Source organism: Anomaloglossus baeobatrachus, chromosome 2 (assembly GCF_048569485.1).
Source record: "Anomaloglossus baeobatrachus isolate aAnoBae1 chromosome 2, aAnoBae1.hap1, whole genome shotgun sequence".
In the NCBI taxonomy this organism is placed as follows: Eukaryota; Metazoa; Chordata; class Amphibia; order Anura; family Aromobatidae; genus Anomaloglossus; species Anomaloglossus baeobatrachus.
In genome coordinates this window covers 403440922-403468752 of record NC_134354.1, presented here as the reverse complement: position 1 = coordinate 403468752, position 27831 = coordinate 403440922, and the positions used below count along the sequence as shown (strand labels likewise).

General features: G+C 47.1%; 1 protein-coding gene and 1 long non-coding RNA gene across 2 annotated transcripts in view; one reads left to right on the top strand and one right to left on the bottom strand.

Moving 5' to 3' along the window:
* The window catches only part of LOC142291528 (uncharacterized), a 130960-nt gene extending 127467 nt beyond the window's left edge, over positions 1 to 3493 (top strand). The window contains exons 2-3 of the long non-coding RNA XR_012750502.1: positions 2175 to 2346; positions 3128 to 3493. This is a non-coding gene — a long non-coding RNA (uncharacterized LOC142291528). The remainder of the gene's footprint in view (positions 1 to 2174; positions 2347 to 3127) is intronic.
* Positions 285 to 27606, bottom strand: ZMPSTE24 (zinc metallopeptidase STE24). The gene is made up of 10 exons (XM_075336112.1): positions 27354 to 27606; positions 21300 to 21446; positions 19820 to 19906; positions 15299 to 15415; positions 13724 to 13876; positions 13493 to 13634; positions 5463 to 5623; positions 4805 to 4915; positions 3239 to 3382; positions 285 to 914 (listed from the first exon to the last, which is right to left on the bottom strand). The coding sequence occupies exons 1-10, from the start codon at positions 27453 to 27455 to the stop codon at positions 690 to 692; spliced, it is 1389 nt and encodes a 462-aa protein (XP_075192227.1). The 5' UTR covers positions 27456 to 27606; the 3' UTR covers positions 285 to 689.
* Positions 27607 to 27831: the final 225 nt, after the last annotated feature.

Sequence of the window (27831 nt, the reverse complement as noted above, 5' to 3'; positions counted from 1 at the left end):
AATGCCCTCAAACTTTACATACTACTGATGTCAGGCTTACTGGACTGTAGTTGCCTGGATCTACCCTCTTACCTTTCTTAAATATCGGTACCACATCAGCAATCCTCCAATCCTGAGGCACCAACCCTGTTACAAGTGAGTCTAAAAAGATGAGATACAGCGGTCTGTCGATTACGGAGCTCAATTCCCTCAATATTCGTGGATGAATGCCATTTGGCCCGGAGGATTTGTCAATGTTTAAATTGTTGCTGTTGTGTATGGGGGATGCAGACGGTACAAATATATAAACCACGCTATACTTTAATCATTTCATAGAGATCATATTTTATCCAGGTCATCCATACATGATATTTTGCGGTGATCCGTTTTTAACATAAAAATGAAAAGGGGAAAATAGTTCCTGTTATTCACCACATGAGCCAGAAACACGATTCAAAAAAAAATAAACACAAAATAAGGCTCCATGGAAAAGTACACTTCAATTAAAATCCAGAGCATTTTCTCTTTTTATGAAAACTTGTGCTGTACATTTTATACATTTACAGATAATTAAAAAGGTCCTCATACCATGGATCAACAACGCCTTTATAATACACGGGCTGCAGTTTCATATGCAGCCCCAGGATAGAAGCGAGAAACAAAAAGATCAACCCTTGAGTGTAGTTCATTTTCTTCAGTAAAGGTCTTTATCAATTCTGCTTGTCAACTTTTAAAGCTTGCAGTCTTTCTAGTAAGGGAGGGTGAGAATAATGCCACATGGAGAACATCCAGTCTGACACCGGAAAGCCTAAATTATCCTTATTGAGTTTGATCAGAGCAGAATACAAGTCTTTTGCTTTTCCAAGATTCCTGGCAAATGCATCAGCCTGAAATTCAAATCTCCGGCTGAGGACAGTAAGACAGAAGGACAAGACCTGGAGGGGAGAAAAGGAAACAATCTTTAATAAGAAGTACACCAAGGCCATAAAATGTAGGACAGACTGTAATTACAGGGGGTTTCAGCTTCCAGGATAAGCCATCCCTGATAGATCTAGATTTAAGAAGAAAATGGGGTATACTCACCAGTTCTATTATCCGCCTTCCCACCCCCCAGGGACAGTCCAGAGGACTTCACCAAGACCGGAATCAATGACATCCTAGTTTTAGTCACCTGACTGCCAACACCTGCCACTGGCTGCAGCGGTCAGGTTCCTATTAAATGGGCTGTCTTACAAATGATTATTTTTTTTTCAATAAAAGCAAAATCACACATGTAAAAGGAGTTCTCCCTGTATGTGTGGCCAAGCGCGCGTTACCCTGATCCGCCTCTTGATTAGTGTTCTTTGAACCTCCCCTAATGTTGATTGATAGCACTCATTTTGGAATGACTATACGCCCAAATTAAATGCCGAGACCTGTACACACTGACACTGCAAGAGCAGAGAGCACACGTAGGGTCAGTGCATTCACACTCGCATATCTGTCTGTAGTGGCTGGCTGCTGCAGACAGAAGAGGATGAGAGCGCACACTGACTGAGTGTGCACTTGGGCCCTGCAGCATCAGTGAATGCAGGGCGGAATGGGGTTCAACTAAGGCATCAATTTGCTAAAAAGCGAGGACTCTTAATGTAAGGGAAGGTGCAGGGCATGCTAACCGAGCGGCAGCTCTGTGCCCATGGCAACACAAAGCGTGTGCCAATCATTTACATATGTAATAAAATAAAATGGTTTCCATATAAAATTAGAAGTAGTGAAATCTATACTACAGGAATGATTTTTGTACGGGTCGAGTCTTCTACATGAATGCTATATTTATTTAACGGCCTACAGCTCGATCTCAAGCCATGGAGCTTAATGGATGAGTGTTCTGTAGGAAGATCAATCTTGTGTGAGCCTAGATAGGTCCACCAGGGTTTTCTCCAACATTTTCATGATTGGATCAATCCATTGGGTTGCTGTTCTTCCTCCTCGCTTTGTTCCTTCTATTCTTCCTACCATGGTGTCCTTCTTCAGTGATTGCTATTTGTATGATGTGTTCAAAGTAAGCAAGTCGTAGCTTGGTGATCCTTGCTTCGAGTGACATGTCTGGCTTGATTTGTTTGTTCTTCTTGCCATCCATAGTGTTGATAACATCCTTATCCAGCACCATTTTTCTGAAGTATTGATTCTTCTGTCTTTGTTCACTTCTCATCCAGGTTTTGCATCCATGTTACCACAGAAGAGACCAGACTATATACAAGCTGCGTCTTCATCACTAGTTCCTTGATTTGAAGACCTGGTCCAGTGACAGCATTGTTGATTTGCCCATAGCTATTTTTCTATTGATTTTGGGTGTCGTTGCCGCATCTCAAGTGATCACTGATCCAAGTAGGTTGAAGTTCTTTACAATTTCCAGTTCATCACGGTCCATCTCAAATGTGTCCCAGTCGTATCTGGCAGTAGTCAATATCTTTGTCTTCTTTGTATTGAGTTTGAACTTTCCATCTTGACACTCCGTATTAGATCCTTCATTCCATTTACGATTTTTTGCTATCAATGTTGTCATCTGCGTATTTCTACTTTTTCGGCAGCCATCCTTACTGAAAATTGCTTCTGCATATAAACTGAAGAGAGACGGTGACAGGATGCAGCCTTGTTAGACGCCTCGCTCTACTTTGAGCCATGCCGTGTCACCATGTTCTGTTCCAAGTGTTGCTTCTTGATCGATGTAAAAGTTCTTAATGAGGCTGATCAGATGGTTTGGCACACCCATACTCTACATGGTATTCTAAAGTCTCTGGTGATCAATCCGGTCAAAGGCTTTGCTGTAATCTATGAAGCAAAAACAGAGCTCATTGTTGTATTCTTTTGCCTTTTCCATTAACCATGAAATGTCAGCAATAAAGTCTCTTGTTCCTCTGACAACTCTTTGTCAAAGTAAGGCTGTAGCCCTCTTTGTAGGATCTCCAATAGTATTTTGCTGGTGTCTGGTACGAGCACAATAGTTTGATAGTATCATCTCCCTTGTTCAGAATAGGAATAAACCCTGATCTTGGCCAGGCTTGGCCCATTTACCAGTCGTCTATATCCATTTCACAATTTTTGGAGTAAAAAACAAAAAAAAAAAAACAAACTGAAATAGTTTTTTTTTTCTTTTTTTTAATTGCAGGGGTCGGGATTGCCTGGCAGATGTCATTTCCTATTCTATCGCCCTCAGGCAGATTCCCAGGGATAGCGGAAGTTATGCCGGCTACCCTGTGTTGCCATCAGGATTTCTTACCTCATTATATGGGGAGAAGATAAACTGAAATATAATCATCAGACCAATGAGAGTGGGTTGTGTTGAATTAAATCCAAAAGCAGAAAAAAGTTCTTTACGTCCAATAAGGGCAGCAAACAAGAAGAAACAGAGAAAGGAGTTCATCTGAAGAAAAAGAAAATATTTTAAAGTATGTACAACAAATAGCTTCCCCTCCAATGTACATCTCCAGTAAACAACCAACAAAAAAAAAAAACAAAAAACAAACACCTTTTAGTGCAGGATTATCAGCAATACCTTCAGCAGACTATGGGAAAAGAAAATCTGTATAGGAAATAAAAACCCTATTGTAGCATTTGTTAAACGGGTGGTCTAAAGTTTAAAAGTAATCCCATATCCGCTGGACTGCAGAAAACTTTCCGATCGCTGGAGGTCAAACAGCCGTGGACCCCACTGGTCTCAAGAATTGTGACTCGCAAGAACCCTGGCTGAATGGAGTGCAGGATAAGCATGCGCACCACCGCTTCATTCTTAGGCCCCCTTCACACATCAGTGTCTCCGGTACGTGTGACGCCCGTTTTCACACGCACTGGAGACACTGGCACACGTAGACCCATTAAAATCAATGGGTTTGCGCACACGGCAACATGTTCGTTTTTCTCTAGCAGAAAGGGTTTCACTCGGACCGCACACTGATGTGATCCGAGTGATATCCGTTTGACACGTACCGGAGAAAACCACATTTGAGAAATAAAATGCCTTTTTATACTCGCTTGTCTCCAGCGCTGCTGTCTCTGCCTCTACTGTCACTTGCTTCCGACCCCAGCTCATTGCATATCTACAGCACAGAGGACGAAGAAGCAGCGCTAGACACAAAAGCACCATGGACAGGTAAGTATAGATGTTTATGCTGTCTGTTTGCTATGCAAATGTCACACGCTGAACACACCCACACACACGCACCTACACCACAGTCCGTGCAAAACCTGTATGTTTTGTACGGATGTGTGAAAGAGGCCTTAATGGGAGAGCCAGAGATTGGAAAACACAACGAGTGGCTAATTTTTGGTGTTACTATTAGAATCAAAGGAGCGTCTCACATTACCAACTTCAGCTTTATTCAGCTGGGGCTATTCAAAGTCCTTGTGCTCAGGATTGATGGCAGCCACGGCAGTCAGACCCTCAGTGATCGGAAAGGTATTCGCTATCCTTTCAGTAGGAGATTGCTTAAACTTGGTAACACCCCTTTAAACACTGTTTAAATCCTTTGAAAGCTGTATTGATCACTCAAACCAAGTGATAGGAGCAGTCATCATGTGCTGGAGTTCAGACAATGGTGTATACGGGCTGACCTCAAAGTCTTTGGTCTTATATATCAGTATGGCTGTGTGCTAGAATAAGCCGAGCATTTCTACCCCATGGGTTGAGTGATTAGTTGGGGGTTGAGAGTCCTAAGAAAGGTGTACATCAATGGCAGGCAATGCTGGAACCAAGACACACACACACACACACACACACACACACACACACACACACACACGACTTTACATGCCCCGTTAGAAGAGAAGAGCAGTTCTGAATACGCACCTGACTAATGACAATGTTCTTTACAGTGTGACCCAACTTCCAGTGACCCAGCTCATGACCCAAAACAGCGAGGACTTCTGGGTTATTGCAACCTTGTTTCTTATTTGCATTCTACGTTTAAAAAAAAAAAAAAAAAAAAAAGAGAAAAAGATTAGATATTTTATTCAGTGTTCACCATATGGTAAAACAGATGTGTACATATGATGCCTGAGGTCGGTGCGAGATTGCAGACACCAAACATCAATAGGTTTACTATTATCTAAGGGGTAAAAAAAAAAAAAAAAAATTGGAAGTTTGTCCAAAAAAAAAGTGGGGTACGTTTTGAACCATTTCCCGCAACCCGTAGCGTTCCCATTATTTGGGATCTATGGCTCACTGAGATTATTTTTTGCGTCTCAGGCTGACGTTTTTAACGGTACCATTTTTGCGCTGATGCAAGATGTTAAAGTCATTGCAGTCTGAACTAATTAAAAAAATGGCTGTACCACAAGATGGTGTCTTCGGTCAAACAGTGTTCCATCAACGGACTTCAGGTGGAAGCTCATGACAAAGTACTGTTAGCCTTGGTGCAGGGCCCAAGAAGGGAACGTGTATTGGTTTAGCCTCGAGGTGCCACAATTGTGCCTCTTGTGCACTTGTAAGGTAAATTTCAACTTACTTTTTTAGGTTTCAGGTCCACGTTTTCATTTTCTGAGGTTTCCTCGGTGTTTGCTTTGTTCAGAGGAGAGTAGTCCTCCAAAAGGGTGTCAAACAAAACAATCCGCTTGTTTTTAAAGAAGCCATAAAAGTATGCATTGCTGTGAGAGGAACGTTTGGAACCTAGGTAGACATTGGGAATTTAGGAGCTGGGAATAAGGCACACATTACAAGTAGAAGCATTACAATCATGATTTGGAGGGTCATTAATGCCAGTACATTTATTGCACTTGTTTCCCCGGTCCATATACATTTTTTTGCATCTCATGAGCTTACCGAGTGACAGACTGCTACAATGCAATCCCTGTCCACGGGGACTTAATCTTACAGCATGCCCAGTTTCTTTCACAATTGCTTATTTTTCATATATTTACCCAAAGAAAAAGCATGTGAAACTTTAAAAAGAAAAAAAAAAAAATTGGTTACATTACACCTCAAAATGGCAGTTCCTATTGAACCATCCTTTAAAAAAAAAAAAAAAAAAAACAACGCTCTTCATGGGAAAACTACAGGAAGGTACACCTTCTGCCAACAATACAACCACAACACAAAAGGCACATTGTTAGCTCATACCCATCTCACTATGTTACATAAGGTCGGAAGTAGGTTTTTTCTGCTATGGCCTTTTACAGTCCTGAGTTCACGGACAAAGTAAGACAAGACTACAACACAAAACTTCATCCTGGAATATATGATCCCCATCCTGGTATGACCCCCATCCTGGTATACACGTCTCCCATCACATCGCACACACAAATAAACTATTTTACTCACCATCCGCTGCCCCCTGTCCTCTTCTGATGTTAGCAACTGACTTCAGCATGTAAGTGGGACAGCACATGACTTCAAAGCCATGTGCCTTCAGTTACATGCGGAAGTCAGCTGCTGGAAGAGCCATTGCTCCCCGCTCAGCATTTATTACAGCGGTGAGGAGTGAATATTCATGCTCTTAAATAGCGGGCACATATCATCTAACTGCCAGATTCCTGCAGTGGTTGGGCAATGACTTGTGTCCGTTATTAAAGAGAATATTCATTGCTCCCCATGTCCATAATCCTGCCCACCTCTTAGCACTGGCTTCAGTGCCACAAGGATGGCAGGATTATGGACGTGGGAGATGAATATTCATTTTCTCTATTAGCGGGCACACTCTTTGACCCAGCACCATCTCCTGCTAACTGTGACCCGCGCCTCCACTGCCCTCTTTACATCTACAGCGAGGTACATCTACACTATAAGACGCACCCTCACACTTTCCTCCCAAAAAAAAGGTCGGCAAAAAGTGCGTCATAGCCTGAAAAAAGGGAATTTTGTTTACTTACCGTAAATTCCTTTTCTTCTAGCTCCTATTGGGAGACCCAGACAATTGGGTGTATAGCTTCTGCCTCTGGAGGCCACACAAAGTATTACACTTTAAAAAGTGTAACCCCTCCCATCTGCCTATACACCCTCCCATGGACCACGGGCTCCTCAGTTTTGGTGCAAAAGCAGGAAGGAGAAAACTTATAAATTGGTCTAGGGTAAACTCAATCCGAAGGATGTTCGGAGAACTGAAGACCATGAACCAAAAGAACAATTCAACATCAACAACATGTGTACACAAAAGAACAACCAGCCCAAAGGGCACAGGGGTGGGTGCTGGGTCTCCCAATAGGAGCTAGAAGAAAAGGAATTTACGGTAAACAAAATTCCCTTTTTCTTTGTCGCTCCATTGGGAGACCCAGACAATTGGGACATCCAAGAGCAGTCCCTGGGTGGGCAAAAGAGCCGAAAACGGCCCCCTCTTACAGGTGGGCAACCGCCGCCTGAAGGACTCGCCTACCTAGTCTGGCGTCTGCCGAAGCATAGGTATGCACTTGATAGTGCTTCGTGAAAGTGTGCAGACTAGACCACGTAGCTGCCTGACACCTGCTGAGCCGTCGCCCGGTGCCGCAATGCCCAGGACGCACCTACGGCTCTGGTAGAATGGGCTTTCAGCCCTGAAGGGAGCAGAAGCCCAGAAGAACAGTAGGCCTCGAGAATCGGTTCCTTGATCCACCGAGCCAAGGTTGACTTGGAGGCCTGAGAGCCCTTACGCTGGCCAGCGACAAGGACAAAGAGCGCATCTGAACGGCGCAGGGGCGCCGTGCGAGACACGTAGAACCGGAGTGCTCTCACTAGATCCAAAGAGTGCAAATCCTTTTCACACTGGTGAATTGGATTAGGACAAAAGGAAGGCAAGGAGATATCCCGATTTAGATGAAAAGGGGATACCACCTTAGGGAGAAATTCCGGGACAGGACGCAGAACCACCTTATCCTGGTGAAAAACCAGGAAGGGGGCTTTGCATGACAGCGCTGCAAGCTCAGACACTCTCCGAAGTGATGTGACTGCCACCAGGAAGGCCACCTTCTGCGACAGACGGGAGAGAGAGACATCCCGCAGCGGCTCAAAAGGCAGCTTTTGAAGAGCCGTCAGGACCCTGTTAAGATCCCAAGGTTCCAACGGACGTTTGTAAGGTGGGACCATGTGGCAGACCCCCTGCAGGAACGTGCGGACCTGCGGAAGCCTGGCTAGACGTTTTTGAAAAAACACGGATAGCGCAGATACTTGGCCCTTGAGAGAGCCGAGGGACAAACCCTTGTCCATTCCAGATTGTAGGAATGAAAGGAATGTGGGTAAGGCAAACGGCCATGGCGGAAAGCCGTTATCAGCGCACCAGGATAGGAAGATTTGCCAAGACCTGTAATAGATCTTGGCGGACGTTGGCTTCCTGGCTTGTCTCATGGTGGCAATGACATCCTGAGATAACCCTGAAGACGCTAGGAGCCAGGACTCAATGGCCACACAGTCAGGTTGAGGGCCACAGAATTCAGATGGAAAAACGGGCCTTGTGACAGCAAGTCTGGGCGGTCTGGAAGTGCCCACGGTTGACCCACCGTGAGATGCCACAGATCCGGATACCACGACCGCCTCGGCCAGTCTGGAGCGACGAGAATGGCGCGACGGCAGTCGGACCTGACCTTGCGTAGTACCCTGGGCAGCATCGCCAGAGGGGGAAACACATAAGGCAGTCGAAACTGCGACCAATCCTGGACTAAAGCGTCCTCTGCCAGAGCTCTGTGATCCTGAGACCGTGCCATGAAGGCCGGGACCTTGTTGTTGTGTCGTGACGCCATGAGATCGACGTCCGGCGTTCCCCAGCGGCGACAGATCTCTCGAAACACGTCTGGATGCAGAGACCATTCCCCCGCGTCCATGCCCTGACGACTGAGAAAATCTGCTTCCCAGTTCTCTACGCCCGGGATGAGAACTGTGGAGATGGTGGAGCCTGTGGCTTCCACCCACTGCAGAATCCTCCAGACTTCTTGGAAGGCTTGACGACTGCAAGTGCCGCCTTGGTGGTTGATGTAGGCGACTGCAGTGGCGTTGTCCGACTGGATTCGGATCTGTCTGCCCTCCAGCCACCGATGGAAAGCCAATAGGGCTAGATATACTGCCCTTATCTCCAGGATATTGATCTGAAGGGACGATTCTATCGGAGTCCAGGTTCCTTGAGCCCTGTGGTGGAGAAAAACCGCTCCCCAACCTGACAGGCTCGCGTCCGTGGTGACCACGGCCCAGGTTGGGGGTAGGAAGGATTTTCCCCGAGACAGATGTGGGTAGGAGCCACCACTGAAGTGATGTTTTGGTTGCAAGGGAAAGAGATGTTCTTGTCGAGGGAAGCCGCACTCTTGTCCCATTTGCGAAGAATGTCCCATTGGAGTGGCCGTAGATGGAATTGCGCGAACGGCACTGCTTCCATAGCTGCAACCATCTTCCCCAGGAAGTGCATGAGGCGCCTTAAGGGGGTGTGACTGACTCCGAAGAAGTGATTGCACCCCCGCCTGCAGAGAAAGCTGTTTGTCCCGCGGTAGCTTGACTAACGCTGGCTGGGTATGAAACTCCATCCCGAGGTAAGTCAGTGATTGGGTCGGTGTCAACTTGGATTTCGGGAAATTGATGATCCACCCGAACTGCTGGAGAGTCGCCAGAGCGACGGTAAGGCTTTGTTGACACGCCACCCGAGAAGGGGCCCTGACTAGGAGATCGTCTAAGTAGGGGATCACCGAGTGACCTTGAGAGTGCAGGACCGCCACGACGGATGCCATGACTTTGGTGAAAACCCGTGGGGCTGTCGCCAGGCCGAAAGGCAATGCCACGAACTGGAGGTGTTCGTCCCCGATGGCGAAACGCAGGAAACGATGTTCGGGTGCGATCGGCACATGGAGATAAGCATCCTTGATGTCGATCGATGCTAGGAAGTCTCCTTGTGACATCGAGGCGATGACCGAGCGGAGAGATTCCATCCGAAACCGTCTGGTTCTCACATGTCTGTTGAGTAGCTTGAGGTCCAGAACGGGACGGAATGACCCGTCCTTTTTTGGCACCACGAACAAGTTGGAGTAAAATCCGCGACCACGTTCCTGAAGGGGAACGGGAATCACAACTCCTTCCATCTTTAGAGCGTCCACTGCCTGAAAAAGTGCTTCGGCCTGTGCGGGGGGTGGAGAGGTTCTGAAGAAACGAGCCGTAGGTCGGGAGCTGAACTCTATCCTGTAACCATGAGACAGAATGTCTCTCACCCACCGGTCTTGAACATGTGGCCACCAGGCATCGCCAAAGCGGGAGAGCTTGCCACCAACCGAGGATGTGGCTAGGTGAGGCCGAGAGTCATGAGGAGGCCGTCTTGGAGGCAGTGCCTCCGGCGGCCTTTTGGGGGCGTGACTTGGACCGCCACGCATAGGAGTTCCTCTGGCCTTTCTCCGGCCGGTTGGACGAAGAGGATTGGGGCTTGGCGGAGGGACGAAAGGACCAAAACCTCGATTTGATTTTTCTCTGCTGAGGTCTCTTAGGTTTGGACTGGGGTAAGGAGGAGTCCTTTCCCGAGGATTCCTTAATAATCTCATCCAATCGTTCGCCAAATAAACGTTCGCCAGAAAAAGGCAAACCAGTTAAGAACCTTTTGGAAGCAGAATCTGCTTTCCATTCGCGCAGCCACATGCCCCTGCGGACTGCCACGGAGTTAGCAGATGCTACAGCCGTACGGCTAGTGGAGTCCAGGACGGCGTTCATGGCGTAGGACGAAAAAGCTGATGCCCGAGAGGTCAAGGAAGAAACATGCGGAGCAGAATTCCGTGTGACAGCATTAATCTCAGTCAGACAAGCAGAGATTGCTTGGAGAGCCCACACAGCCGCAAAGGCCGGGGCGAAAGACGCGCCCGTGGCCTCATAGATAGACAGATAGAGCTCTTGGTGAAGTCTATCAGTGGCATCCTTCAGGGATGAGCCATCGGTAACAGACACAACGGACCTAGCAGCCAATCTAGAGACTGGAGGATCCACCTTGGGAGAGTGTGCCCAGCCCTTAACGACTTCAGGTGGAAAGAGATAACGCGTGTCAGAGTGCCTTTTAGCAAAACGCTTGTCCGGGACCGCTCTGGGCTTCTGGACAGCGTACCTGAAGTTAGAGTGATCAAAAAACGTATTGCGCGTACGTTTGGAGAATCGAAATTGGTGTTTCTCTTGCTGAGAAACAGACACCTCTACAGGTGGAGGCGGGGGAGAGAGATCCAACACCTGGTTGATGTACGAAATAAGATTTACTAAGGTGTCCCCCTCAGGGGTATCAAGGTTGAGGGCGAAGTCAGGGTCAGAGCCCTGAGCTCCCACGTCCGCCTCGTCATCCTGAGAGTCCTCAAGCTGAAATCCAGAGCAGCGTGAGGAGGCCGGGGAAAGAGTCCCAGCGAGGCCGCTTAGCCGGTCTGGGACTGCTATCCGGGCAGGAGTCCTCCGCCTGGGACCTAGAGGTTATCTTGGGAGCGCGCTGCGGCGCGGACCGAGAAGGCCCTGGAGGAGACAAACTAACAGGGGCCGGTGCCTGTGAAGAGCCCGGTCTGGACTGCAATGCCTCAAGGAGCTTAGATGACCATTTGTCCATAGACTGTGCAATGGATTGAGAAAGTGACAGAGTTTCTCAGCGAAAGAGGCCAATGACGGTGACTCTGTCCCTGCAGCCTGCTCAGGAGAAGCAGGGGGATCTACATGAGCCGAGGGGCCCACAAGTGCCCGAGACTCCGGCTGAGCAAGCGTGGCAGGAGTCGAGCATTGATCACAGTGAGGGTAGGTGGATCCCGCAGGCAACATAGCCCCACAAGAGGTACAGGCTGCGAAAAAAACCTGTGCCTTAGGGGCTTTGCTCCTTGTGGACGACATAATGTAAGCAATAAGTGTCCCTTAGGAGAGCGACCACTGAGGGTATATGGGAAAGAGTTATACAGCAGTTCATAATATATTATATATATATATATATATACATATATATATATATATATATATATATATATATATATATATATATATATATATATATATATATATATATATATATATATATATATATATATATATATATATATATATATATATATATAAATAAATATATATATATATATATATATATATATATATATATATATATATATATATATATATATATATATATATATATATATATATATATATATATATATACACACATATACATATACATATATATCTATATATCACCCTAGGGGAACCAGCACCGGGTGACCGGTGCTGCTTACCAACCGCTGGTGTCCTCCAGATTACCTGTCGTGGGTCCCCCGGAGCTGTAGAGCTGTGCAGCTGCAGCATACACCGGCAGAATGCCAAACATGGCCGCCGGAGCTCTCAAGGGGGGGGAGTGGAGCCATGGACGGCGCCGGCCAAAGGCGGGAATCTGGAGGCCCCATAGTGGTCCATTAGAGGGGAGGGGAGACATGCAAAGATGCTCCAGCCCTCTGTCGGTAATCCCGCCCTGACAGGCAGGCCCGGGGGCGGGATTTTTCGCGACTAGGCCGCGATGAAGCCGGGGACTAAATTTAAGGCCGTGCCCGACAAGCAGGCACTGTCGGCGCGGAAGTCCGATGAAAAAACAATGGACGGCGCTGCTGGGGAGAAAGGCGACCTCTCTCCCCGTACCGTCCCCACATGGGGACACAGAGTACCTTCAAGGTGCAGGGCCCGGTCCCTGGGGATGAAAACGCTCCAGTCCAGCAGGTTCCACCAGGGGCTGCGGATAGAGCACAGTCTCAGCAGGTGAATGACCGGTGAGACTCCCACTTCTCCCAGAGCCGCATAAGGGATGGCGAAGGAGACGGCATGTGGCTCCAGCCTTTGTACCCGCAATGGATACCTCAACCTTAACAACACCGCCGACATAGTGGGGTGAGAAGGGAGCATGCCGGGGACCCCATAGGGGACCTCTTTTCTTCCATCCGTCATACTATGTATGAGAAATCTTTTTTCTTTTTTTTTTTCTATGAGTGGATGTGTGCCTCCTTCCACACAAAGCATAAAACTGAGGAGCCAGTGATCCACGGGAGGGTGTATAGGCAGAGGGGAGGGGTTACACTTTTTAAAGTGTAATACTTTGTGTGGCCTCCAGAGGCAGAAGCTATACACCCAATTGTCTGGGTCTCCCAATGGAGCGACAAAGAAAATACGGTAAGTGATTAAGAGAGTGGGGGGGGTAGTAGCTTTTTTTTTTTTTTTAAATGAGAGGAGATGGCATTATCTCAATTTTGTCTACAGGAGTACCAAGATGACAGAGGTAGGGGCCTACAGCAAACTGCCACTAACTCTTCAGTCCCTAACAATGGCGTCAAGGTCATGGCCAGATCTTGGCTTTGGCTGTTAGAGACAGTTATCAGCTATAAAATATAACTGGCATCTGCTACATATGTAGTGGGATCTCAGGTCTTGAACCTGCTCTACAAGTGCAAAATCCTTCAAAAGGACTTTAAATCCTCACTCAAATGCAAAGAGGGGTTAAAAAAAAAAAAAAGTTAACAATTAGGAGACTTACAAAATTAAAAAAAAATGTATGATGAATTCAGCCATCCACTTTCATCAACTTTAAAAATGAAAAGATGTGCCTCAAACGCTTACCTTCAACCACGTACACTTTGGTCAGTGGAAACTCAATACTTTTTGCCATTGTTTCAATAGATTCCTTTAGCTCTCCTTCAGGAAGTGGAATAAACTTATCAAATAATGGAGCAATGTAGTCTGCATATATTGTGACGAGTACCTAGAAATGAGGAATTGGGAAATCCATAATGTATACCTGTGTACTGGGACATTAGTATATCCATAAAGACCCGGAACAAGTGGTCTTACCAAGGACACCACCAGAGTGAACAGCCATGCATAAATAAAGAAGTAATCTCCGCCAATCTTGATGATGTACAGCAAGAGAGAAGTAACGGGGAGAAGAATGCACTGAGTAACTAAGAACTTCTTAACCATGTCTTTAAAAAAGAATCCAAGGGTCTGCAAGAAAAAAAAAAAATGTATACAGTTTAGCATAAAAATAAATCCAACTGAATTCCTAATATTGCTTGTAGGACCTGTCTCAGGTTGTTGAACAGGAGCGCACGCTCCCCTGCGTTCTGCTTTCAGGCGTGATGTACTCCTGATTGGCTGACAGTTTGGACAAACTATACTGGTGTACTGCTGGTCTAAATTGTACGCTCTCCAATGCTGCAAGCATGGGCAAGCTTTGCTTTGGCAGCATCGGAGGAGCGCAGCGACACCAAAGCTGCACAGACGCAGGAATGGGAGGAAAATGAGGGGTGCGTCTTATAATCCAAATGTTGCTTATAATGGGGTGTTGGAGAGGGGTCTCGGGAGCAATGCCGTGGCTGCTGTGCTGGAGCTGCAGGGACTGTGCTCTCAGCTCAAGATCTCATCTGCACATGCGCCACCTCCGGCCACCATTTTCCTTAAGCTCCATCTGCGCACTCGCCAACTGCAGGTGCAAGGCACAGCAGAGTGCCCTCGGCCCACAGCATCGCCCTATTCCACCACCACCACCCTGGCATCCTGTGACCCCACTCCACCACCGCTGCCACCCACTCCCGGTAAGGAACCGACCGGATTGTAAGAACACAACCTTTTTTTATCTTTAAATTTGGGGTGCGTCCTGTAATCTGGTACGTCTAATAAACCGAGAGCAGAGAGGATTTTTAATACATAAATTGAAGTATCAGTGGTTTTCACAAACCCTTTGCAATTTTACCCCTTTAGGCTATGTGCCCACGGGACTATTTACCCACGGTTTTGCTGCAGATTGATCTGGATTTTCTAGATATATCCGCAGGTTTTAGCAAGTACAGACACTCCCCATGTTATCCTATGGGACATGGGGAGTGCTGTGTCCACTCTGCAGAATGTGCGGATGCGGAACATGCTGTGGATGTCCCGCAGCCGCACATAACTGCTTGTCAATTATTTCCTGTGGAAATACCTGAGGAATTCCCGGCCCTCCAATATGGAGATAGGGCCGGGACGTCCGCAGCCAAGTCACACAAATGTCCGCAGGTTTACCGCAGCTATTTTGCTGGAATCCCACAGCAATGTATAGCTGCAGATTCTGGGGAGCAGCTGCGGGAAATCTGCAGACATAACTGTGGATATATCCGTAGGTACATAGTCCCGTGGGCACATAGCCTTAAGGTACCTTAAAAGTTGTGCTCAATAGTTGGTTATACATGCTTCCCCACCCTCCCTCTACTGACGTGAATCCTAAAATATGTCACTTATGCAAAGTGTTCGTGTACACAAGTATACTTTGAGCATACTCTACCAAAGCTGTGTTAACAAAATATTTGTATAAGAAAGATTTAGCATTAGTACAATACAGAAGCAAAATTGTTACCGACAATGGCAGGATTGAAAAGAAAACAGTCTTACCTGCTGGTTGAAGCCATGTTTCTCTTCAATCACAAAAGTATTATACAAGCTCCATGGGAGGCTAGTCAGGGAGCTGAAAAGGGTGGCAAGGAGTAGGAATACCAAGGAATGAAGGATCTAAAGAAAAAGGAAAGGATTAAACCTGATGTCTGTGCAAACCTTTCTATTTTGTATAGCACACTGCGTTTATGTGTTTTTTTGGTGCAGTCTTGTCACAAATCTGCATGCCTATCCTTTTGCCGGCAAAGTCAATGAGAATTCTGAAGTGCTGGTCGCATGTTGCTTATTTTTTCCTTGCAGATTTGGTGCAGAAAATCTGCAGTATATCAATTCTTGGTGTGGTTTTCTGCCCTTGCACCCACTGACGTAATTCTGAAAAAATGCACGGAAAAAAAAAAACCCACCATGCAAAAAACACCAGGTTTTTCTGCCAGAAGAGGCTTAAAGGGAACCTGTCATCAGAAATTTCGCCCAAAAGCTAAAAGATTCCCCCTCTGCAGCTCCTGGGCTGCATTCTAGGAAGGTCCCTGTTATTATTGTGCCCCATGTGAGACCAAAATAAAGAGTTTATAAAGTTCTACCTTTTTGTATGCAGCTTCTGTAAATTCGTCCCGGGGGCGGGCTCTCTGCCGTCCGTTATTCTGCCCCCTGGTCCTGTATGCCGCCCCCCATCGCTCCTTTCCATATCTGATGCACCGCCCACTGCTCCAGCCATCCCCGTGCATGCCCAGTGCCAGTCTCACAGGACTGAGCACTGTGACTGCTGGTGATGTGTGCGCAGGCAAGTGATTATGGACGGGGCTGTGACTGTTATCAGCAAGTACCCGGCCATAATCTCTTGAGCGCGCAAACCTCTCCAGTGTCACACTGAGCTCAGGATTTATGCTAGACTGTATGGGCTGCTTTCAGGGATGACGTCCCTTTGTCATGTGATAGGGGCGTGTTCGAAATACTATCACATGACAAAGGGACGTCATCCCTGGAAGCAGCCCATACAGTCTAGCATAAATCCTGAGCTCAGTGTGACACTGGAGAGGTTTGCGCGCTCAAGAGATTATGGCCGGGTACTTGCTGATAACAGTCACAGTCCCGTCCATAATCACTTGCCTGCGCACACGTCACCAGCAGTCACAGTGCTCAGTCCTGTGAGACTGGCACTGGGCATGCACGGGGATGGCTGGAGCAGTGGGCGGTGCATCAGATATGGAAAGGAGCGATGGGGGCGGCATACAGGACCAGGGGGCAGAATAACGGACGGCAGAGAGCCCGCCCCCGGGACGAATTTACAGAAGCTGCATACAAAAAGGTAGAACTTTATAAAGGCTTTATTTTGGTCTCACATGGGGCACAATAATAACAGGGACCTTCCTAGAATGCAGCCCAGGAGCTGCAGAGGGGGAATCTTTTAGCTTTTGGGCGAAATTTCTGATGACAGGTTCCCTTTAAAGGGAACCTGTCAACAGTTTTTCCCTATAAGCTTCGGCCACCATCAGTGGACTCTTATATACAGTATTCTAACATCCTGTATATAAGAGCCCAGGCCGCTGTGAGAACATAAAAAAACACTTTATAATACTCACCTAAACCGGTCGCTGTGGTGATTGTGGTTCAGATGGGAGTCTTCGTCCTCTGGTGCCGGCTCTTTCGGCCATCTTTGTAGCCGCCTCAGTCGTCCTTCTACAGCCTGTGTGCATGAGGAGTCCAATGTCATACACACTCGCCGGCATTGAGGTCCTGAGCAGGTGCACTATGATCTGCCCTGAGCAGGGCAGATCAAAGTATTGTAGTGCGCATGCGCGGGACTGTCGAGTGCGTATGATGTAGACTCGTCATGCACACAGGCTTCAGAAAGAGGACGAAGATGGCCAAAAGAGGCGGCACCAGCATCGGAGGACGAAGACGCCCATCTGAGCCACATCCACCTTAGCGACCGGTTTAGGTGAGTATTATAAAGTGTTTTTTCATGTCCTACACAGCATCATGAGCTCTTCTATACAGCATGTTAGAATGCTGTATATAAGAGCCCACTAGTAATGGCCGCAGCTTCTAGTCACCAAATCTGGTGACAGGTTCCCTTTAACATTTCTCAACCAAATACTCAACGTGCGCACATACCTGAAATAACAAGTATTTCCAAATATCACGGACAGCTTACCATGCCAAGCAGCAATACATATGAGCCAACTAAAAGCAAGAGGTACACAGATATGATATACAGTTAGGTCCAGAAATATTTGGACAGTGACACAATTTTCGCGAGTTGGGCTCTGCATGCCACCACATTGGATTTGAAATGAAACCTCTACAACAGAATTCAAGTGCAGATTGTAACGTTTAATTTGAAGGTTTGAACAAAAATATCTGATAGAAATTGTAGGAATTCTACACATTTCTTTACAAACACTCCACATTTTAGGAGGTCAAAAGTAATTGGACAAATAAACCAAACCCAAACAAAATATTTGTATTTTCAATATTTTGTTGCGAATCCTTTGGAGGCAATCACTGCCTTAAGTCTGGAACCCATGGACATCACCAAACGCTGGGTTTCCTCCTTCTTAATGCTTTGCCAGGCCTTTACAGCCGCAGCCTTCAGGTCTTGCTTGTTTGTGGGTCTTTCCGTCTTAAGTCTGGATTTGAGCAAGTGAAATGCATGCTCAATTGGGTTAAGATCTGGTGATTGACTTGGCCATTGCAGAATGTTCCACTTTTTTGCACTCATGAACTCCTGGGTAGCTTTGGCTGTATGCTTGGGGTCATTGTCCATCTGTACTATGAAGCGCCGTCCGATCAACTTTGCGGCATTTGGCTGAATCTGGGCTGAAAGTATATCCCGGTACACTTCAGAATTCATCCGGCTACTCTTGTCTGCTGTTATGTCATCAATAAACACAAGTGACCCAGTGCCATTGAAAGCCATGCATGCCCATGCCATCACGTTGCCTCCACCATGTTTTACAGAGGATGTGGTGTGCCTTGGATCATGTGCCGTTCCCTTTCTTCTCCAAACTTTTTTCTTCCCATCATTCTGGTACAGGTTGATCTTTGTCTCATCTGTCCATAGAATACTTTTCCAGAACTGAGCTGGCTTCATGAGGTGTTTTTCAGCAAATTTAACTCTGGCCTGTCTATTTTTGGAATTGATGAATGGTTTTCATCTAGATGTGAACCCTTTGTATTTACTTTCATGGAGTCTTCTCTTTACTGTTGACTTAGAGACAGATACACCTACTTCACTGAAAGTGTTCTGGACTTCAGTTGATGTTGTCAACGGGTTCTTCTTCAAAGAAAGTATGCGGCGATCATCCACCACTGTTGTCATCCGTGGACGCCCAGGCCTTTTTGAGTTCCCAAGCTCACCAGTCAATTCCTTTTTTCTCAGAATGTACCCGACTGTTGATTTTGCTACTCCAAGCATGTCTGCTATCTCTCTGATGGATTTTTTCTGTTTTTTTCAGCCTCAGGATGTTCTGCTTCACCTCAATTAAGAGTTCCTTAGACTGCATGTTGTCTGGTCACAGCAACAGCTTCCAAATGCAAAACCACACACCTGTAATCAACCCCAGACATATTAACTACTTCATTGATTACAGGTTAACGAGGGAGACGCCTTCAGAGTTAATTGCAGCCCTTAGAGTCCCTTGTCCAATTACTTTTGGTCCCTTGAAAAAGAGGAGGCTATGCATTACAGAGCTATGATTCCTAAACCCTTTCTCCGATTTGGATGTGAAAACTCTCATATTGCAGCTGGGAGTGTACACTTTCAGCCCATATTATATATATATATATATATAATTGTATTTCTGAACATGTTTTTGTAAACAGCTAAAATAACAAAACTTGTGTCACTGTCCAAATATTTCTGGCCCTGACTGTATGTCAGGTTTTGCCGCTTGCGGCATGCTACTGAGCATGCGCAGTGGCAAAAACCGCATGCAGCGGCCGGATGCGGGTTTTTGCCGCATCCGGCGTCCATAGGCATGCATTGAAAAATGCGCCGCATCGGCCGGATGCGGCGCGATGCGGGGGTTTTTTTTTGCTGTACAAAAAACGTGCCAGGCAACGTTCCATCCGGCCGCCGCATCGGCTAAATCTGCCGCATGCGGCAGAAAGCGGATGGAACACAAGCCCATGCGGCACAATGCGGCACTAATTAAAGTCTATGCAGGAAAACCGCAACCGGCAGAAATAAAAAAACGGTTGCGATTTTCCTGCAAAGAGCCGGATTGTGCCGCATAGCAAAAACCGGATGTGTGAAAGAAGCCTAAGTCACAAGTAAGTCACATAAAATGTGTGAGACAAATTGCAACACGTGGAAACATTTGTAACTCTGCGTTGCAGCCACAGAAGGTTACAATGCAACAACATGAGAAATCATTACATGCGATAGCGCAATGTGACACTACAACGTCTGTTTAAGGTAACAAGTTTCCAAATAGCCACCCTGATTAATGGCAAGTGTTTAGTACCAAATAAAAAAAAGACGACTTTAACCAATTTTCATTAAGGAAAAAAACTCACCTCATATTCAGGACTATAGCCTGCACGATCCAGAAGTTGCTCAGATACATTCCAAAGGAATGGAATACCACCAAGGACAAGGATGAGCTGTACACAGATTACACATCCATTAAAAATAGAAGACTAACAAGAAAACAGACATGCTCATAGACACTATACATAAAGAACAAAAAAAATTGCAACATAATTCTGCATTCTATAATCACAAAAGGTTTCATAGATTGGGAGGAGAAATATGGAATTCCCTCATTGCTATTTTGCAGTATGTTTGAGTAGTGGGTGGGGGGAAGCAAGGAGTCTACTTAGCATTTTTAGGCTTGTTTCACATAAGCGGTATTCTGCCGCAATGCCGGATCCGACACAAATGTGGCACAGTTCAATACAGTTACAGTAAATGGAATTGCGGCAAGATAAGGTCACATGCGAACTGTACTGCATTTGTGCCGGATCCGGCATTGCGGCAGAATACCGCTGATGTGAAACAGCCTTAGTGATCTACAGATCTGAACTTGCTCGGCTGTATTCAGACCTTCCCCAGCTGCGGAAATGGCAGCTCTGTTCTGGAGACAGATATGGGACTCAGACGGGCCCCGCATCATTTAGACATTTTTGGAATATACTGCAGATGTGCAATCAATTTTTTTTTCTTTAGCTGTCATGAGACCACCCCTCTACAGCATATCCCCAACGATGAAGAAAAATTATTACGATGCAGGAAAAGTGGAGAAAAAAATATTACACTTCATAGCTTTATTGCACTTTTGTCCCAAGACATCAATGCAGAAATATTGTGGCCCTTGCTGTTCATACGTATGTTATAGGAGACATTGGCTCGGTGTCATCAATGCGATTACGCCAGAATTCGGAGTTGCGCAACAAATTCTGCGACTTTTAGCATTTTCAAGTAACCTTAACCAACTGGGGCGTGGCGCCACACAACTTAACTTTTTCAAGACAAGCTATGGCGTACCATACACCACACAGTCATGGTCTGAAATAAGATTTCTGGACAGGTGCACGCCACTTGTCAGACGCACCTGATTCATTAAACTGTATATTCATGCTGGACTAGATGGATCGGGGGCCAAAGTCCTGATGTCACCTAGGCACCTGTATCCGGCAGGGAAGTTGGATCTATAGAGATCACATATATATACTATGTGCTGGTTCCTAAACTGGACACGAGAGCCAAGGAAACAAAGCACAATCCTGACTTCTAGTACATAGATATGAACAGCCCACTTCATAGCCTGCAACTGTGCAAGTAGGGGGAAAAAAGATTACGGTGTACACTCCTCCCGAGCCATATACACCTTAAGGGTTTGCTTATACTAGCATAAGGAGAAAAACAAATGAAATAAATACATAATCGCAGATCAGCACTGACTCACTGAATAACATGGGTCCGAGCGCAATCCCTTTTCTTATCGGATTTATACTCTAGTGTGAAAACTGACCTGAATAGATGCATAACACTCACCGTGCCTTCTGCCTCAGAGTATAATCCAGACCAGAAGCTGAATGTACTTTTATCCAGCTGATACAGCCGAGACTTCTCAAATGTTTCGGGATCCATAATATTGCCAAGTTCAGCGGGTACATGTCTTGTGGCTTGATAAATCTTACGCTGCAGTTAACAGAAGCAAAGAAGTTCTGAAACGCCTCTGTATATTCATAGGTAATGTGAAGTTCAAATAAGCGCTATCGAGGCCCTGATATAAGAGGAACGGGTTATACAGATCAGGTAAATATTGCTTTTGGCTTCTTCTGAGCAAATACAATTCAAGTTTGAGAAAACCAAATAAAGCTTTCAGCAAAGATCTGAAGACTACTAACAAATACAAGTACACAACTGCTCACATCATCTTTGGAGGCCCCCATCAGTAGCATCCATTGGTGTCCATCACGAGTTGGACCGGCCATGGTTAAATTGCTAACACAAATGTATAAAATAAAATATTTACTACCGCCAAACAGATGAGTAGCTTCTCCATACAACAGGATATTATGTACTTTTGAGAATACATAGTTCCATCCCTAAAGGGAAAGAAAACCCCAGAACTCTGCCATCTCTTCAGACACTGCATTGGTAATAGGAATCATAACATACTTGGCTGGAGGGGACCACGATAGGTACGGTAATTACAGTGGAAAACGCCCCATCTCTATTCACGATAGGAGAAACAAAATATTAACAAATTAATCCCAAGTGGCCAATGTAATCAGATAGCTTTTCTTATACAACACAATTAATAAGTCCCTGCCATTCCCTTACTAACTGCTTTTTTTTTTTCTTTTTTTTTTACTTCCTCTGTTTTGATGAGTTTGAGAATCCGGTACATTCTGGGATAATCACAAGAGCCTTCATAAAGGGGCAGAGGCAGCGGTCACAGCCGCACCTTCCGTCCCCGCCGGGCCGGTCTAGTACCTGCTCTACCGAGGATGCATCAGCTCTCAATTCCAACATATGCCAAGTAGGAGCTCTCATGTCACTCTGCTTTATCCCTTTTCAGTGCATAATGACATGGCGTGCCCTCAATGGCTCTAATGGCAAGTGAGGAACTGGCAAGAGCGCACCATCAGTGAGAGCAGAGATCATCCCTGCCTCAAACATACTGGGGGAAGGGTGCAGAGCTGGAGTCTGCTCTAGTGAGCATGGGTCAGCTGTTAATTCCAATATGCTCATTATGATTTCACTGTAAAGCTGGGTTCACACAAAGCGACAACGACGTCGCTGTTACGTCACCATTTTCTGTGACGCAACAGCGACCTTGTAAGTCGCTGTTATGATCGCTGTTTAGCTGTCAAACACAGCGACGCAGCAGCGATCATAACGTCGCTGTGCTACATGTGCAGAGAGCAGGGAGCCGTGCAGAGAGCAGGGAGCCTACTTAGCGCTGGCTCCCTGCTCTCCTAGCTACAGTACACATGGGGTTAATTACCCGATGTGTCCTGCAGCCACATGTGCAGAGAGCAGGAGCTGGCACTGGCAGCGAGAGCGGCGGACGCTGGTAACAAAGGTAAATATCAGGTAACCAAGCAAAGGTCTTCCCTTTGTTACCCGATGTTTACGCTGGTTACAGCTTACCGCAGCTGCCAGACGCCGGCTCGTGCTCCCTGCTCGCTTCATTTCGTCGCTCTCTCGCTGTCACACACAGCGATGTGTGCGTCACAGCGGGAGAGCGACGACCAAAAAATGAAGCTGGACATTCAGCAACGACCGGCAACCTCACAGCAGGGGCCAGGTCGTTGCTGGATGTCACACACAGCGACAGCGACGGGACGTCGCTGCAACGTCACAGAAAATGGTGACGTAGCAGCGACGTCATCGCTGTGTGTGACACCACCTTAAATCATTGCTTTTCTATGCACAATGACAGTGCATGCCCTCGAAGGCTGTAATAACAAGGGACGAGCTGCAAGAGTGCACCGTCATTGCACATTGTATAGAGTGAACAGGGGGACCAGAGATCAGCCCTACCCTCCCAATACCCCAGTCTGTTTTAGGGGGCAGGGCTGGCCTCTTCTGTCTCTATACAATGTGCACTGGTAATGTGGTCTACCTGGTTCATCACTTGTCATCAGAGCCATCGAGGGCATGTGCTGTCAGTGTCCATGGAAAAGGAATAACAGCGAACTCATAATGAGCATACATTGGAACTGAGAGCAGACACATGCTCAATAGAGCAGAGACCAGCCTTGTACCACCTCTGCCAGTATGTTTCAAGGGCAGGGCTGGTCTCTGCATTCTCTCCTTTTCAATACACTGAAAGTACTTGTCATTTCTTATTAGCACCAGTGAGGACATGCACTGTCATTATGCATTTTAATGGAATATCACACGATGACTAGGGAGCTTGCACAGAGCATACATTGAAATTGACAGCCGAAGCATGCTCAGTGGAGTAGGGACTAGTCCAGCCCCTGAAACAGACATCACTGATGACATTTCATTTTAAGTTGGGGAAAGCAGTTGAGGAAATGACATCAGCCACTTCCCCCTGATGACGTCCACTTGGGATATTAAAACGAAATATCAACTTGGAAACTAAAAAAAACCAAAGCAGTTAGATAGGGCAGAGCGGGAACAATAGGAACTTTTTAATTAAAGGGGTTGTCCACAAACCCTTCTCAATCCACGTTTCCGCCTCGTAAAATAACCCACTTTCCCAGGGCTCATGTGAGGTTGTGACATCATGCGAGCCCGTGTCCAATCACCGCCTGCTTCCCTCTTCCCGCCTTCGGACACCGTTAATCAACAGGAATAGAGCACTGGAGCTGCCGCTCACTTCCTGTTCATTGTTCCCGTCTCTGACAGCAGGGAAGGAAGCCGGCGGTGATTGGATGCAGGGCTTGCATGATGTCACAACCTCACGCGAGGTGAAAAGTGACTTGCCGGCAAGTCACTTCAATATACGTCTAGGAGAGCCTCGTTCTGATACAGATGGATTGAGCATTTGTTACATAGCTTCTAACACGTTGTAAATGCTGGAAGGGGAGTATAAGATAAGGGGACGGGACGAGGGGCTTACAATTAAAGCACCACTACAGTATGAAAAAAAACAAAAATGCTGGAGTGGGGCTTTAAACGATTATCTACTTGTATATACGAACCCTTATACATCTTCCAGCTAAAGTATGACAGCACTTTATGACTGGTGGTGGGGTTTGGGGGGCAGGTCAGACCTATAACACCTCTCGATCCTGATAATGAATGGGATACAATGCTACTATAAAAGTCACACTTAAAATGGGGGTCCAAAGGCTGAAGAAATCATCTAAAACCCTATTGATTGCCCTATGCTAGACTAATTTCTAATATAGCTGCATTAAAATGTCTGTCCTTCCCTCACTACACTAACCGCTATTCTTTTTTTTTTTCCTACTTCCTTTCTGATGACGCTTTGTTTGAGAATCCTAGTGCATACTGGGATACTAAAACAAAGTGTCATCAGAGGCTACGGTCACTGTTACAGCCCTGTGCCCTACCTGAAATGAAGAGTCAGTCCCTGCTCTGCCCCTGTGTGCGGTCATTATGCAATTTGCACTGTGACAGCGCACTCTGTGTTGCTGGATAACATCAGTAGTAACGAGAGCAGCAACAGAGCAAAGCATGTGCATTGGCAAACTCGCCAGCATGGAGAAACCAGCGCCGCCCCCCACAAATGATATCACGCCGGGTATCTTGCCAACGCACAATGACAGTGCACGCTGCTCTGTTGCTGGCTCATTATTACTGATCGGAGCCAGCAAGACAGAGCAAGCTGTCATTGTGCACATCACATAATGACAGCATGCTGGGATAAAGCAGAGACCAAACCAGCCCCTGTAATGAGTGTCACTGATGAGGCTTCGTTTCACCTTTATGAAGCGTGGCCAGTTTTTGCTTCGTTCATTCCTGTAGCCTCTCATTCAAGGTATTTTTCGGAGGTCTTGTGTGTTTTTTTTTTTTTTAATCTGCCACAAGGTTTCTGATCTGGGGTTTTATAGTTAGTGCCGATTTTTATGGTCTTTACCAGTGGGGCGTAGCTCACAAGGTAATAATGCCAGGAGGCCTAAAGTCTCACCCCCGTACAGTCCTGTGAATCACACCCCCTCGTAAAAACAGATTGGCAAACACAAAAAATATAAAAGATTTAAAAAAAATAAACTGAAAAAAGGCATACTAAGTGGAGCAGCAAAAAGCTGCTACTGACAGGTTCCCTCCATATGTGGCCAGGAGCACTTCGTGGGTTTAGGACTGAGAGATGAAAAGTGGGCACCTTTACAGACTGGGTCAGGGAGGGGGCACTGGTCATTAATACTCTGGCCATGGAGACGGGCAGCCCCGGACCATCAGCTCAGTACACGAGGAGCCCAAACATCTCTACGGTAAAGACATAGTGCCCCTGCCTCTGTAGGATGCATTCATCATGGTGGGCTCACCTCACATCTATTTATGGAGAAGAGACCCTCTGCCTGCTGCCCCTACCCTGGCGGGCGAGCGACCCTGGACCATCAGCTCAGTACATGAAGTGCCCAGACATCTCCACAGTAAAGACATAGTGCCCCTTACCCTGCAGGGAGCAGTGATCATGGTGGTCTCTCCTCACATGCCCCCTATTTATGGAGAGGAGCCCCTCTGCTAGATACACAGGACAATTACCCTGCAGGGAGCAGTGATCATGGTGGGCTCTCCTCACATGCCCCCTATTTATGGAGAGGAGCCCCTCTGCTAGATGCACAGGACAATTACCCTGCAGGGAGCAGTCATCATGGTGGGCTCTCCTCACATGCCCCCTATTTATGGAGAGGAGACCCTCTGCTAGATACACAGGACAATTACCCTGCAGGGAGCAGTCATCATGGTGGGCTCTCCTCACATGCCCCCTATTTATGGAGAGGAGCCCCTCTGCTAGATGCACAGGACAATTACCCTGCAGGGAGCAGTCATCATGGTGGGCTCTCCTCACATGCCCCCTATTTATGGAGAGGAGCCCCTCTGCTAGATACACAGGACAATTACCCTGCAGGGAGCAGTGATCATGGTGGTCTCTCCTCACATGCCCCCTATTTATGGAGAGGAGCCCCTCTGCTAGATGCACAGGACAATTACCCTGCAGGGAGCAGGGATCATGGTGGGCTCTCCTCACATGCCCCCTATTTATGGAGAGGAGAAACTCTGCTAGATGCACAGGACAATTACCCTGCAGGGAGCAGCGATCATAGTGGGCTCTCCTCACATGCCCCCTATTTATGGAGAGGAGACCCTCTGCTAGATGCACAGGACAATTACCCTGCAGGGAGCAGTGATCATGGTGGGCTCTCCTCACATGCCCCCTATTTATGGAGAGGAGCCCCTCTGCTAGATGCACAGGACAATTACCCTGCAGGGAGCAGGGATCATGGTGGGCTCTCCTCACATGCCCCCTATTTATGGAGAGGAGCCCCTCTGCTAGATGCACAGGACAATTACCCTGCAGGGAGCAGGGATCATGGTGGGCTCTCCTCACATGCCCCCTATTTATGGAGAGGAGAAACTCTGCTAGATGCACAGGACAATTACCCTGCAGGGAGCAGCGATCATAGTGGGCTCTCCTCACATGCCCCCTATTTATGGAGAGGAGCCCCTCTGCTAGATGCACAGGACAATTACCCTGCAGGGAGCAGTGATCATGGTGGGCTCTCCTCACATGCCCCCTATTTATGGAGAGGGGCCCCTCTGCTAGATGCGCCCAGCCTGGCAGACAAGCGCAGGACCATATACATAGTGCCCCTTTTTACCCTGCAGGTGGGCTCACCTCACATGCCCCCTATTTATGGACAGGAGACACTCTGGTAGCTGCCCCCATCACACAGAAATAAGGGTCTGATCAGACCCAGCGCCATGGGAAACCGCATGCGGTATTACCTCGTTCTTCTCCCACAAGGACGTGACTGATGGTCAACCCAGAGCGGCCGTGAGAGGGTTAACCGGGACATCACAAGCACCCTTTCATTCCCGCACCAGGGCCTGGACAGTGACAAAGCACCCAGCTGCCTCATCCACACTCACCTGTCTTCTGGCCAAATAAGCCTCCCAAATGTAAACGACCCATGAGAACAGCAGCACCGAGTAGAAGATCTGCCGCTCCACGGACATAGCGGCCAGCACCATGGTCACGGCAACCGGAAAACGAGCCGACACCGGTCTGCAAGAGAAACCGAATCTGCCGGGCCCTGATTGGTTCCCAGCGGCAGCCGCTCGTACAGAGACGCCTCTTCAGCCCCAGCTTAGTGACTTCTCATTGGTCGAGCGCTCGGCGAGCCATGGTCAGGATTGGTGCAGCGCACTTCCGGTTGTTTAGTGCGCCTCTGGTGACATCACGGCCTCACTGCAGCCTTCTGACGAGAATGTGACAGTGCGGCCGGCGTTCGTCACTTTCACATATGGCGGGGATGCGCTCAGTGTGGCGGGGATGCGCTCAGTACGGCGGGGATGCGCTCAGTGTGGCGGGGATGCGCTCAGTGTGGCGGGGATGCGCTCAGTATGG